The 15,308-nt window shown below is 49.8% G+C and overlaps 1 protein-coding gene across 1 annotated transcript; it reads right to left on the reverse strand.

Annotated features, from left to right (window-relative positions):
* Positions 1-11,534: 11,534 nt before the first annotated feature.
* Positions 11,535-15,065, reverse strand: WNT8A (Wnt family member 8A; the record flags this gene model as incomplete). The annotated part of the gene is made up of 6 exons (XM_082323883.1): positions 11,535-12,101; positions 13,156-13,298; positions 13,418-13,543; positions 14,518-14,656; positions 14,870-14,903; positions 14,995-15,065. 6 exons carry the CDS (start codon positions 15,063-15,065, stop codon positions 11,535-11,537), a joined length of 1,080 nt encoding a protein of 359 aa, XP_082180009.1.
* Positions 15,066-15,308: the final 243 nt, after the last annotated feature.

A 15,308-nucleotide genomic window follows, 5' to 3' on the forward strand; every position in this document is an offset into this window, starting at 1 on the left:
GTTTCTCTTACATGATTGATGTAGAAGGAATGGTTTTAAGTATACTGGCTATGTGTAGGATCCTGAACAAGTACTTTAAAAAAAATTGATGGAAATAAACATAGCAGCAAAGTAATACGAAAATGTATACCACTGCCAAAATGGATTGCATCTGTTTTTCTCTACCATCCCGTGTGACAGAGCCTGGGAAGCAGATTGTCTGCTCCTCCGGACCATCAGGCAGGGAGTCAAACGTGTTGCTTGGGATGCTTTGAGATAATAGGAGATTGAGGCCAGATCTGAGGATGTCAGATTCTTCTGGCATCCTAAAAAGGACAAAATTCTAGTTGGGAGGAGGCTGTCCAACCTATCCACAGCCTGGAGGTGTTTCCAGGTGACCTCTCAGTGTTCCCAAAGCCTTATTGCTGGTGGGGCAGAGGAGCAAGAAGTCAACGCTGGGTGACTCCAGGCCTTTGGCCCACTGTGATCTCTTCTCGCATCACAGTAAGTGCGTGCTAAATCTTCTAAGTGAGAATACAGGCTGCTGCGGTTCTTTGCCAAGCAAGTGCGTTACTCACCTTTTTCCCCAGCTGTTTGCATATTTGCAGTGGTATCATTTGCATGTCATGCACTGCAGGCCTGTGGTGAACTTAGTCAGAAATTGCTTTCTGCTGGAAACAGCTACCTCTTTTGCAAAAAAGTTAAAAAAAAAAGAAATATTAACGAGTGTCAAGAAATGCTGGATGATTAGAAAAAAAATACATTAAAGAACTTGAAATGTAGAAGCTGCACATCATCAGCTACCTTATCTATGCAACCTGGAGTTTTTCTTAAATATAAATACTACTGAAGGCATTTCAGCGGAAGAACACTTTGTAATTTGTCACAGTGTGACTTGCAGTCGAAAACGGGCCGTAGCAGCAGCAGTCGGGAGCATAAAGTGCTGTCTTATCGGCTGGGCTGTCGTTAGGAGGTGAGGACTATTTCTAACGCAGATGAAATCTCCAGAGCGTTCCTTCCTCAAGGACTGGTGGGTGGACTAGCAGTCAGACCTCTGAGGAACAGGCTGAAAGCCTCTGTGTCCATGGTGGTAGGGACACAGTTGGAATAAGAAGGAAGACTAGCACATCCAAACCTTTTTTTAAGAATTTTTGTTGTTGTTTACCATTAGTCCTTTTCTAGTTTGTTTTATTTAGCTGTCTTGAGAATCTGTGTCTTTCAGCAAGCAGACAAGTGTCTGTGTCTTCCCTGGTATCTCAGAAAATAGGGATATGTCTCTGGTCCATCACAGAAACAGCTACGCACTGGTGAGATGGGCGAGCTGGAGATTTCATGTCCCGTTGCTCGCTGCCTGTCTCTAGTGGCCGAGTGCTTGTGGAGAAGCCCCTGGATCATTTGATAGCCACCAAATGATGATTGATGGACCTTCACTTGACAGAGCAGAGGACAATGCTGGGCTAAACCTGGGGAGCGGACCTGCCACCGCTCTTACCCCTTCGCTTCCCAGACATCTGCAACCCCGGTGACAAACTGCTGCCGAATGTAGATCTTGCGGGCACAGCTCTTCAGCAAGTCTCCTTGTACCCTGTAAGCACCAATCTGCTTATCTCAGCAGTGCTTCACTGCTTTCTGTTTTGTTTTTCCAGCTTTTGGGTCTTAATTTTTTTTCCCCATTGCCGTGCAGCTGTGAAAAAGTATCTCAGAGGTGAAGAGGTCAGCGTGAAAAGCTGCCTGTTGTTCAAAGCACAGGCCAGGGTGGCATTTGTTCCAGGGAGTAGCACCTGAAGGACAAGTCTCTTATTCCATGACTCCTTAGTTGATACATTTTCCCAAAAGCCAGTAATCTCCAAGGAAGAAATGGCCTGTCTGGGAAAATAAAGCAAGACATGTAAATTGCTTTAATGGGATGCTCTAATGCATTTATATCTCCTTAAAATGAAGGTAAACCACAAGCACAAGATGATAGATGAGTTTACTTTCACATGTGGATTTAATAGCCTACCAAGATGTAACTGCATTTTTAGTGCTAGAAAAAGTCTCCAGAAAAATAGTTCCCTGGGGTGAGGTCAGTGTCCTCCTACAGTCAAGTTTCAAGGGAATGAGTTAAAGAGTTTTTGTCGGTGGTTAGCTTAGTTACGAGGCAGGGTGGTTAATACAATACTGAACAAATCATGGTGATGTGGAAATTAATTACATCTTCACAGAACAGAGAAAGTATAAAAGTGCCCCAAAGACCATCTGGGGTTTAAAACTCCGCTCGGCTTCCTGCTGGAAGCTGCTGATTGCCACGCTCGGTTCTCTTCATAGCACTATTTGTTACTCTTCCCAAATATTTATTTGATCACAGCTGTAATTAAATTTGTGCTGAAAACGTACAAAGCACCCTGTACTTAGTTTCACGTGAAATCTGAGATCGTCTTCACTGAAGCAGAACGGTGGCAAATCCTTGGCCAGAGCAGCCCCCTTTGGCAAGTGAGATAATCTAAAATGACCTAAATAAGACTCTCCCACAGACACGGCACTTGCTAGGTTAAAGCACAGGAAATTGTGAATTTTGGGCTCCATCCTGTTTGACCATTTACTCTATCTCCTTATCGATGTACCTGGTCTGGCCCTGGGAGATTGGATGGTGTCTGGATACAAGAGGTACAATTTAGTGCTCCCAACTGTTTGAAAGGGACCGGACGGTGATTTGTGATGTCTCTGGCGATGGGTGAGATAAAGCTCTGCAGTGGGGATGTTCTCTGCCCTGCCACTAATCCTGGCCAGAGCTGGCCCCGGCTCCCCGTGCACACCTTGAAGACGGAGCTGGAGCTGAGCGAAGGCTGTGACCACTCCCAAATCTGGGCTGTCTCAAAGCCAGATTCAAGTCTTGCAGCCTGTAGTAGATGGGGAAAAAAAATAATGTGCTGCTGTCAAAAGCATATAGATGTTTCACAGGGAATTTAAATAGTAGGCTGTTTGGTAAAACAGAAGCTGAGACTGCTACCTGAGATGATAGCCCTGGCACCCCGCAGGGGGAAAGCCTGTGAGACAAGAAACAGAGGGTAAAGTAGTCCAAGCTGGGAAGTACAACCGTGTTTGCCCTGGGATAAGGCTTATTAACTTAAGCACATCAAAGTATAAACATAGCTGTTTTACTCCTGGGCCCGAGCTGGCTCGAGCAAAGCCATCCCGAGGGTCTCTTCCCAGCGCTCCTGTCCAGGCTCGGCTGCCGCCGGTGCTCCCGCGCCAGCAGAGATGTCCCCCGGAGCCACGTTTGCAGCCTGCCACCGACTGGTATTACCTGCTCTCCAGACACCTGCGGTGCTGCTGCAATCCTGGGAATGCTCGGCACCTCGGGAGGTATTCAGGACTGAGTTAATTTAATTATTCTCTTGCTTATTGCCTTCAAAATCCACTTAGTGATAGGGAGGAGGTGCCTTGTCCCTATCATAGTTGATGGCAGCTAGCCAGCAGAAGTGTCTGCCTGGCAGGAGCAGGGCTGGAGATCTGGGTCGGAGTAGGTTTAGCTTCAAGGCACTGGGCAAATGGGAGAGAAACAGAAATTACTGTGTTTAAAGTTGTCAGCTATATTCTTGATGGATGATCCCCTAGAAGAGTCAGGCCAGGAGCTATAGTGTTGTGAGTTAGAAAAGTCTGTGGAATTGGGAAGAAACATGAGAACCGTTGTCCCAATCCTTGTCTGTGTCTGACCAAACTGTCAGGCTTGATCTAAATCAATGACAAGAGTCCCACTGACTTCACAACCCAACATTTCAGACCACGTAACTCATCACAGCGCAGTTTTGAGCGCTGGCAGCCAGGCTGTATGGTGGGACATGGAGTGCAGCCGTTGTCCCAAGCAGAAGAGCTCACAACCAGCAAACTCAGTCCGTGCATGGCCCGAGTTTGAGCCCAAGTGAGGTAACGCTTGTGCCTCTCCCCACTGTTTTACAGTCTTTCCACTGACCTCGTCATTATCATCTTTTATGGCATCCCATGAGCTATTGAAAGCATCAGAGGAGGAAATTAAGGGCCGTATACTGTCCAGGCTTCTGTGGTCGTATGTCCCCTGACGAGCTATTCTCTCCTGGACGTGCCCACAAGTGGCTTCGATTAATGTTGCATAGGACACTGAAGAAAGACTAGAGAAAGAAGGAAAAGAAAAGCTGAAATACTACTCTCTATTTCCCATCATGTCCTTCTCCTTGTAAACCTCTACCTTCCCCTTCTACAACAGATTTAGACTTACTCTCTTTCATTTTCTGGCCCTGTCCCACACGATTGCTACGCTTCTTTGCCTCCTAACTGCATTTGGTGACCATTTTCTAGCTGTAGTCATCAGCCTCTGCTCCTTACTGCACTTGGAGTTACCACCAACTCCCTCTCCTTTCCTCTCTGCATTTCAGAGCCTCTGGAAGGGATGACTTTGGGTCTGAGACATGATACAGCCTTTAGACAGCATCTTTCCTAAACCCCAGAAGTGTTTGGACTGAGCCCACTTTGGCTGGGAGTGCTCTCGTGCGAAGTTGTCCCAGCAGTCACCTCTGTGCCCAAATAATATTTTAGTTAGGGAACACATCACCTTTCTTGTTCAGAAATTATGGGCCACTCTGTGTGTTTGGAGGAAGGGAGAGTGGGATGGGAGAGGAATAGAGGAGGAAGGAATTAATTTTGAAAGTACATTGCAAGTTACATTTATTTGATTGTCTCTAATCCATCAGTCTTCTGTTATATTGCTCATCTCCTTGGGGCTTGTTTGAAAAGGGGGAATTTACTGCACTGTAAGCTGGGGCAGTGATTTGCAAAGTGGGGGGCATGGGATGTATCCTAGGAGAGAGCAGGGAACCAGAAAAAGAGGCCGGGGGGGGGGAAAGGAAAGCTTGTGAATCCCTCCACAGAGGTGTACATCTGCCGTACGTTACCTACTGCCCCCCAGCCACCCGTGGGGACAACCTGCCTTAGCCACACGTGGCTCTTGCACGCCAGCACGTGTGGCTGATCAGAAGCAAGGACCAGCGGGAGGGCAGTTAATTCACACCCTGGCTCCCTGTACACCTCTTTCCCCTTGGAGTAACCCTTGGATAAGAAACTTTCCCAGTAGACCTGTGCTTGCTGATCAGGCCTCCTGGATGGAAGCACAGCATGAACGCATGGTAAATACGGACTTGTCCTCTCCAGCCAGGGAGAGGAGATGCAACAACTGCCTGTAGACAGTTATTGTCGGTGTCCTCCCCAACTGAGAAATGTTTGGGAAACACTTGTAACTCTTTTTCTCAGGTGTTACCAAGAGGATTTGTTTTGTAAATAGTGAAGCTGTTAATTGCCTTGACTTTAATAAGACGGAGCTGAAAAGGTGTTAAGTTTCTGTTGCGCTGTGCTGGCGACGAGCCACCGGGAAACTTTGTAGGGGGAAGGTGGCAAAGTTGCTACGGAAGTACCTCTGCTCTCTGGAAAAGAAAAAAATTAGGCACCAGTTTAATCAAAGACTTGGGGTAACGTGGCAATTTTGTAGGAGGGATTTAACTTGAATCGCCACACAGTTCAGTTCCAGAGGATTCCCCTTCTGTCGGGCAACGTGGGCTGGAGTGTCCCACAGCAGCACAGCCGTGAAGGTCTGAGCTGGAAGGGCTTCTAAGGGTGGTTGTCTCCCTCCGCTCCTCTCAAGGCACAGGCAGAGGGAAGCTCCTGCCTGCGCTGTGGGAAGCCCAGGTATTTAGCAGCTTGGAAAGTCAGGCTGGTGGGATTTAGGGATCTAACTTTAAGCACCTCACTTAGAAAAAATGTTGCTTAAGATTAGAGTTGAGGTTTCAAAATCACTAACTGGTCACAAAAATCTTTCCTATACGCTCCAGCAAGCCAGACACCCAAATTCCCCATCTTTCCCTGAAAATCCCTGTCAATAAATCCTGCAGAAGGCATTGCACAGATGCTTTTTCATCCTCCTCTATGGGACTGGCACTAGCAGGGGCTAACCAGGGCCTGATTAAGGCCCTTTAACTTTGTCATGCTAAGGGTTGGTTCTGCAAGTTGAAAAGGACATGTGACTTGTTTTTTAAGACTTTAGGGAATTGCTGGCACTCACTGGTTTCACTGCACCAGATGCAGCGTGACCGGGAACCTACGCTGCATATGAAAAGGTCACTTACCCTGTTCAAGAGAGGAGATTCTAACGCTTGTCAGCTTGAGTGATGGAGACTCTGCATTGAGAGCCATAATATTCATGTCAGAGAATTGCCAAGCCCATGCGGAAGTGTTGAAGATGGATGGCCTGGGGATATACTCCTGACACTTTAATACGGGGGGAGGATACAGCACAAACATCTCATACAGAATTATAATCCATGAAAGGGCACTGGCGGCATAAATTAAAGGTAATCCACCAGGCAAGGAGTTTAACAGCTGAAGCGGAGCAGGCTGGGGTAAAGGAGGGCTGCTGGTGGGGCTGCTGCGGGGCGCAGGGGGAGAGCACAGCCCCAGCGGGGGTGGGAGCGGGGTGGGAAGGAGCAGTGCGGGGCCAGAATCTGCCCCCCTCCAAACCGCTTTGCAGAGACCATCTATGCACGTGGCTCGGCAGTGGGGAGCCTTCCTGGCTCCCTTTCCCTCTCAAGCTTGTCACTATATCAAGCAGACACTGTCCTGCTCCTCTGTAGTCAACAGCAAAGCACTTTGTCAATTAAATAAACTTGATTCTCAGCTTGCTGACAGTCACTGTACCGCAACACGACCTGTCGAGGGGAGGGGGACTGGGGCAGGTGCTGCTCACCACCATCACCCTCCAAGCACAAACGTCCCTGCTGGCCTGCGGGGAGAGGCTGACGAGGCACACGGCCAGCAGTGATGGTGTGAGTTCTCCATCAGAGCCATCTCTGCACTCTTTTCTGGGAGAGGGAGCAAAAGCAACAGCATGGATCCAATTTCTGTGCTGGGTGATATCCACAGCCCGTGCCAGCAGCTCTGAGGTCTGCGCTGCCACTGCCTCGATGAACGTGAACACTCGCCTGCCTCCATGTGAACTGCACACCCCAGGGGTGTGCGAGCTGTCGCTATCAACAGCGTGCTGGTGCGGCGTGCATCTGCACTTCACCTTTCCTCCGCGCCATGATGGAGGCGGCCCTAGCCAACGCCATGCGTGGAGTCCTGCCTGTTTCCCTGCCTGAAGGGGGTACTTTCACCTACTGGGAAGAAGAAACAAGAAGAAAAGCTGGTGAGCTGGTGGCCACTGCAGCTGTCGAGCACTCACCACAGCTCCCAGTGAGGGTGCTGGGACAGGCGCCTGGATAGCAGCACAGCATGGCCAAGAGACAAGTGAAATGGGGACATTGATGATCCTGGGTTAGATGGGAAGGTCCGGCAAAGTTTGCAGGCTTAGCCTGGGCCGTTATCCTGGTACAAATATCCCAACACTGATTTTCTGAAACCCTATCAATAGCTGAGCAGGCAGCTCTGACATAAACCTGCCCCGGTCTGCGGTAATGCTATAGCTGGACCATATTATTTCTTCATTTAGAAAATGTTTCTTTTTCTCATTAAAAATGGAATATAAACCAGTTATTTCTGAAAATAAAGGCAGAGATGCACTGCTGAGAAGGTGGTGGTAAACCTCCACAAAGCCAATGGTGATTTTGGGCCAATCCAACTGCTGTCCTGCAGGTTTCTTATCACATAGGTTACCCTTCCATGGCAATGGCTGTGCCCCATGAGCAGCAGCTCTGGCAAAGCCTGTTCTAACATGAGGGTACTGCTCTAGGCCTGTCCAAGCAGCTCCACAACCTGCCTGAAGGCCCCCCTCAGGGGGCTCGGTGGGGTGTGCCGGCTCCAGGGCATCCCCGGCACAGGTCCTCTGCATCCCTGGCCTCCCTTCCCATGCCCCAGCGCTGCGAGGAGCCTTCGGCCCCAAAGGGGAGAAGCAGTGTGGAAGGCTCCTTGTGGGTAGGCAGTAGGGTTTTGGTTTGAGATCATACAGCATCTGCAGCACCTGGCCCCAGTTAAGATTTTTACTTTTTCATTGTAATTAGGATCATTGCTATTACTGCAGGATGGCAGTCAGGTGCCTCCTCAAGGGTTTATAGGGCCAGTCCATCCCTTCCTCCAAGCATGCAGTGAGTTACAGGTGGCTGGGATCAGTGTCCCAAACTGGAGTTGACTTTGGGTAATCATAAGTAAATACATTCAGGTTTGAAGCCATCATCAGTCCTTTCAAACGCTCTTTGGTTGTGTTAGAGAACGAGCCTTTGTGAACTGGTAGATGATGGGGCTTTGCTCTGCTGTGTGGTGTTATTTATTGTGAAAGCTGCTGTTGGCTGTCCAGGTAAAATCACCACTGAACTGATGAAATTGGCCCGATGGATTGTGCCCTGCAGGCAGCCTCGGGGTTTATTACCCCGTGCCACCCTGTGCACGTGGCATTTCGGGGTATGTTGTTACTGAAAGTGAGTCCCAGCGGGCAGGGGTGTAGGGGCTCCCTGACAGTGCTGTGATGGATTAAGATGATCCTGAATTTCTGTTGTTTTGTAGCGAATGTAGTGAGAATTGATGACTTGTTTCCAAGCAACAAGGGGGAGAATGAGAGAGCTTCAGCTTCTCCAGGACCGTAATATCTCTGGCAAGGTGCAGCTCTAAGCCATAGAGTTGTCCTCTGTATTTGTTCAGACTCAGTATTATCTCTGCAAGCTATAAACAGAGAATGGAAATTTGTACCATGGGGTGGTACATAACTTTCTCTTGAGTTCGCTTCAATTTGCATTTGGTCTCTGGCTTTTGCATAAGATATGCTTGTTGCCTTAGATAGACTGGGTACCAGAAATGTAAATGGATTAAAAAAAGCAATTAGACAAATTCAAGGAAGAACAGTTCATCTCCAGCATTTAACTGCAGGGCAGTGGATACGGGTGCTGGCTCGGCAAGCACCTGGCTGCAGGTCGGTGGGAATGGGAGCGATCAGTGGGATAAGGATCGGTCTCGGCCACGGCATCTCTGCTCCTCTCTGCAGCCCCTCTTCCCGGGACAGGGCCTGCGTGGGACAGATAGCTGGTCTGATGCTATGGGCACCTGCAAACCTGTCACTTCTTGTTTTCTGCAGTAACGTTAGTTTGAAAAGGTGCTGCAGAGAGACGCATAAGATACGCAGTATGTCCTGAGTGCAGTTGCTCGTGGGGAGTCCTCGTCTCCTGTGGTTTATTAACCCTGCTCTTGGCATACAGCAAGATGGTTTTTATGTGTGCTTGGAAGTTATCCTGGTGAAATAGTTTCCCTCCTCTGAGTGCACATCAGCAGCAACTGTCCCGTGCTCTGTGTAACCTCATGTTGTGGCGCCATGGGATTTTGGCAGCGCTCTGTGCCCGCGGCTCCCGGGGCTGCCCAGGCGTGGGGCTGGTGCTGCTGAGTGCTGGCCCGGGGCAGCCGCAGTCCAGGCAACCAGATACTGCAGAAGCAGAGCCTGGGTTTCTGTGCAGATTAGCCAGCCAGTGCACGAGATGCAGGAAAGGGTTTTTATTTGTCTGTTTTTATCATTTCTAGCTCAGCCTAAATTTTGGTGGCTTGTAAATGCTGTTGCAGCAACACTGTGCAAAAATCTTGGAGTTTCTTGCTTTGGTGGTGTGGCCTATTAGTTATGGAAATTTTAGAAATAGCTACTCCGAAGATGGCAAACAAACCTCCCCAAATAGATGGCCTGCTGGCCAAAGCCCTTTCAGCTTTAACAAAAAACACTCTTTGCAAAAATTAAATGCGTGGAAATCAGTTGCGCTTCCCCACTTGTGTGTTTTGCACCTTGAGCTTCCTGATTTGGCTCGAGCGTGTGTCGAGGCTGTGTTTGCACTGGGAGCCATAGGGGTACCCGGATACAATGGCATCAAAGCATTTGTAGTGTGGGCGCAATATGCTGGCAGAGCTGTTGGTTTGGTTTTTTTCACTTGTCTCTCCTTCTCCTCCTCCTCCTCCTCCCCTGGCTGGAAAGCAAACCTGGTAGAGCATCTTTTGCCTCTGCATCATGGGTGCAGGCGGTGGCACAGCCCTGGCTCCCTCTGGAGCAGCACTGTGACTCCTAGAAGCAATCGGGGCTGAAGCAGAGCCCTGGAGAGGCCAGGAGAAGAGCAGGACCTGCCTGGGACGGCAGCAGCCAGCGCGTGTCCCCTCCTTCCCTCCCTGCCATGGCGTGGGGCTGTTTGCACCCGGAGCAGCAGGGAACCAGCAGACACATTCACAACTGTCCCCAAATTTTCTCTCCTGCCCCCAGTTCAAAGGGCTCCTCTCGTGCCTCCAAGAATTTTGCAGTGAGTGCCGATGCTTTCCACATCAAAGCGGGGCAGCTTCGCATTGTCTGGGGGATGTCGGGCCTTGGCAAATTAAAGAGGCATTGGGAGCTTCAAAATCGGCTTTAGCCAGGCAGTGCCTGCATACTCAGCACTTGAAAAAGGTTAGATATTTCAGTGATAGGTATTAAAGCAAACCCTCCAGGGACTGAAGGCTGGAGTCAACTTTTATTGGGGTCTGGGAGAACAACCTTCTCACTGGCTTCAGTGGCTTTTGGATTTATGGGGAGAAATCTTGGAAGTGCTGGGTTTTACACAGAAAGGGATAATTTTGCATGTAAAGTTGTACAGCTAGGAAGCCAGAAAGGAAAAAGCCAATCCTTTTCGTTGTGTTTATTGCAAAATACAGTCCAAAATCTAAGTCTTTATGAATACCTTCAAAATATATAGAGAAAACAGATTGTGCTAAGCAATAATACAACTTATTAGTAAACAACATTAGGCATAAGAATTCTGAATTCTTATCTGCTAATTTAAGAAAAAAAAGTATAGTAATTGTAAACAACTTAATTTCATCCAGTACAAATACATCAAGCTACTGTCCATTAGGGGCAAGGGTTCTGGTACCAATATACAAAATATAAAAAGGGGAGGGGGGAGAAATAAATGGGGGGGAGGAAGGAAGATATGAAAACTGTAAACACTGGCTTGAAAGGTATCAAAGCCCTTAGAAAGCTGCAGTCGTAGTAATACACACCACGGCACTGTAAAACCCCCTCTCACATCAGAAAGTGCATAAAGTTTTCCACTAGAAGTAAGACGGAGCAGCTGCTGTGTGCGAACCGCTGGGCTGGGGCTGCCCCAGCTGTGCTGCCCGCGGCCGCCGGGACAGAGCTGCCCAGCAGGACCCAGTTTGGCCACAGCACCCGCCCCACCTCGCTTGCCATGGGGCAGGAGCCCCACTGCTGGCCTTGGCCGACCTGCTGGACATGGCACAAGGGGTTGAGCCCACTGAAAAAGTTAAATTCTTCCCTCTGTCCAATACACAAATAAAGTGACTCCTGAAAAGAAAGAAGCTACTCATAAATATCGAGGAAAAACCATGGAAGCAAGAAGGACAGTGGTCCTTCAGCACCCGTGCCTTCTGCTTCCTCATCTCACAGCATCTGTCCGCAGGAGGCCCCATCGCCTTGCGCAGTGCCCTGCTCAGCCCTTCGGACCCCATAGCTCCCCAGGGACGCTCCTTCCCAACCCAGCTCTGCCAGTGGCTGCCGAGTGTGGGGACACCAAAGCGTCCTCCTCGGGCACCACGGCTGCCCTCTATCTCTTATGGCCCTTGTTCCTCCGCTTGATGTGGTTGGGGGCAGCGGCAGTGGTGTCGCGGCGGGCGCAGAAGTGCTTGGCCACCAGCTGCCGGCACTGCTCGCACCGTACCGTGCAGCACCAGTGGAACTTGCAGTTGCAGCTGGCCACCACCTCTGTCCTCCTCTCCTCCACGCGGAGACCGCACTCGGTGCACAGCCGCCGGCAGCTCCTCTTCTCCCACTGTGAGAGGTTCTTGCCGGTCTGCAGGCACTCGCGGCCCTCGGTGCCGTGGTGGCCCAGGCTGGCATTCCTCGTGCAGTAGTCGGGAGAGTCCTCCAGGAAGACGAGCTCTGTGGCATGGACATGGTGGAAGGTCTCTGCCGTGGCCCCACGGCTGTCGGCACTGTTGCCGGCTCTCATCCGCCTCTTGTCCATCTCCAGCTTGTGGGCTTGGTCATATTTTATCTTCAGGTAGTTCCCGATCTCACGAAATTCAGCAAGCTGGAGCCAGCAGGTCTGGATGCTGCAGCTGCCCGACACCCCGTGGCACTTGCAGGCTCGCTTCATCGTGGCTTTCACAGCCTTGGTGGAAAAGGTGGAGAAATTAGGAGCAGCAGAGCATCGTTATTTAAATCCCCAAACCAGGCTCTACAGCACTTCTAATTCAGGGGGCAATGGGTCAAAAGTGGCCCGTGCTGGGCATGACTTCAGGTCCTTCCAAGACACGAGCTGATGCTCTTATTTCAGTTCCTGGAAAACATCTGTCCCTCTTTGATAATCAAAAGGACAGAGAAAACGAGTGGGTACAAACTATTGTCTCCAGCCCTTGCAGGAGCTGTTTCTCCAGGACAGGAAAAAAGCACACTTGTCGGGTCATGCCCTTCTCACGCTGTTCCAGTCTGCAGCTCACCGCGCTCATCAGAGCATCAACCCATCATCCCTCTTAGAGGGATTCAAAACGTGTGAAACTGCTTCGGAATAATCATACCCAACCTCTCTGCATCTCCTCCAGGGAAGCACTTCACAGATATTATCTACCTATCTCCCTCTGGTATTTATAAGGTCTCAATCACTGGTATCTATGTGAGATTAAGCCTCGACACGCCCTATGAGATAGGTATGTTAAGTGTTGCCGTCCTTGTTTTTACAAACAAGGAGGTTTGGCAAGATGCGGAAAGCCTCTGCCGGCCCAGGCAGGGAGCAGGGGGCAAGTCTGGCAGCTGGGTTGTGAGCAGGGCCAGCTCACACCCGGCTTCCCCGGCCAAATAGCTTGGAAATGCATATGGCAAGAAAGTAAGGTGGTTCTTGCTTTGTTTTACAGACCAGAAAAGCACTAGGTGAGTATAAAACCTGTGCGTTTCTGAATAAGTGGTGTGTGCTAGTAGTTAATTGTGTTACACACAGCTGCAGAAGCTGGAAGTGGGAACAACTCTTACTGCAGTTCCTTGTGTTCAGGTTTAGGGCTGTATTTTTTTCCCCATGCAAACACTACAGGGCCTAGATTGTCACAGAGGGCTGGAGACAGGGACCAGAACAGCCTACCAGACTCTCAGATTTTGTTTTCAATATAGACATTAATAATAATAATAATAATAATAATAATAATAATAATAATAATAATAATAATTTGACTTACAAGTCTCCCGACTTCATTGTTGTGCAGGTTAATCAGCGCACGGGTATCGTGTCCTGTTTCCAGAGCATCCACAAAGAGCTTGGAAATCCTCTCCCCAAACTCCACGTTGTCACTGCATCCTCCCCAGACCCAGCCTCGGCCACCTGCAAGATGCACACTAAGCGCAGAACCAACCCGTCGGGCCAAATTCTGCCCTGAAATCCAGGGGGCTGCACGTGGGGATGGAGAGACGATGTCAGCCCATCTTGAGATGGCAGCTCACCAACACGGCCGTTCCTGGAGTCGTCGCAGCCGCAGCTCTCGAAGTCCCCCATGCTGCAGTTCCTGGTGAGGGTGTACATGACGCCGGCCGAGCTGATGGCGTGTACAAAGGATGTTTCCCGGGTAGCTGGGGGAGAGGGGAGAAAAAGCTGTCACATGCAAACATAAGACATCGGTCCCAGTTTATTGGGAACAAAGCTCTCCTGCACTGCAAATGTGCAAGAAGGAAAAAAAAAAGCCAACAGTTTGTGCAAAAGGTAAGGTGCTACAGAAATTAAATGCTCTTGCCTGGAGTCTCTTCAGGCTTCAGCATCAAGGGTTTCGCAATTTGGCATAGTACTATGCAGGTGTCCATGTATGGGATGGAGTTTCTTGGCAACAGCAGGATCTTAAGGCAATGCCTCGGTCCTGCTCTGGCCAAGGTTAGTTATCACTCGCTTCACCTGGCACTTGGCTGGTCTCTGTCCTTTCCTGCTCGGGGGTATGTTCAGGCTTTGATCTTGCCTGCTGGGGAAAATCGTCATTGCTCTTGTTTCAGTCGGTGGTTGAACCTGTGCTAACAGCTGGCTGCACCCACACTTCTAATTTAGTTCCTTTTTTGGCTTTCCTAACAGATTCAAATAGAGGTGCTGCTCTGGGAGAAAAGAGAGTTCTGCTTGTTGAAGCAGTCAGTATTCAAATATATCCACAACTTTCTTATGAAGACAGTTTCTTAGTGCACGTCTCTGGTTTCTCTCTTCGTCTCTCCTGCGCTTCTCGCCGTTGCAAGCGCAGGTGCCTCTAGCATTGCGCTCCCCGGGATGCTGCACACAAAGTGGCAGGAGCAAGCCCATGGAGCAGCACTGCGGGAAGGACCGAGCTCTAGCCTAGCACGGATAGAGATCCAGAGAGAGCCTGGGACTCCTAGAAAAATGTTAGCGCTATTTATTACATCTAATTAATACAGATGGAGAAAAACAACCATGATATTGGGGGGACAGAAACCCTTCTCCGTCAGTCGGTTTAATTAGCAGCCCCAGCTCTCTCCAGAGCGCATCCCAGCTCGTACCCAACGCATCCCGGGATGGGGGTGCTGGTGCTGGCAGGCGAAGGCGCACTCACCGCTGCGGAGCCGGTTGTGGGTGGAGAGCTGCAGGGCGCTCTCGGGGCAGTTCCAGCGCTCCCACCCGAACTGGAACTTGCACTCCTCCATCCCGCTGTGCGCCCCGGCTGCCACGCTGCTGGAGTACGTCAGGTAAGCCTGGTGTGGGAAACAGCGGGGTTAAAATCCACCGTGTTTTACCATTTATCAGTGAAAACAGGCATAAACAGGCTGCGAGCCCTTTCCCTGATTACTCAGCAGGACTTGGAGCCGATATGCTCCAGGAAATCGGGTTCCTTGAAAAAGTCCTGTTTCCCATTTGCAAAACAAAATTGCTCTACTTAAATTCCTGGCAGTCCATCTGTTAATTACCTTAGGTCCTGTCATCAGAAAGTTATTCACAGACCTGAAACAAAGAAAAGAAAATGAATCACACAGTTTACCACAGGCTGAAGAGCATCCGTAAAAAGCGCCCGTTCCGCTGAGTTGGACCCTACCATGCTGCTGCGTGGAGGACGGCGCCATAGACCCCTGCGATGGAGAGGATGAGGAAGGTGCTTCTCTTCATGGCTGTCAGAAGGAGCGGGGTTGGCTCCCTTTTGCTGATCCGTAGCTCTCTGCGCCGCAGGTCCCTGAGGGAGCAGGGCCGCCTCCCTCCGCTCCTTCCCAAGGTGAGCTATCAGGATGGAGGAAAGCTGCAGGAACCTGCAACCCTGATATTTATAAGGTGAAGTTGTGAATAGTCAAAACCCCCCATTCATTTGCTACCCAATGACTTAATGTGGTAAAAAAGCTCCCGCTCCAATGGGTG

This window comes from Platalea leucorodia (genome assembly GCF_965183815.1).
Source record: "Platalea leucorodia genome assembly, chromosome: 11".
NCBI lineage: Eukaryota > Metazoa > Chordata > Aves > Pelecaniformes > Threskiornithidae > Platalea > Platalea leucorodia.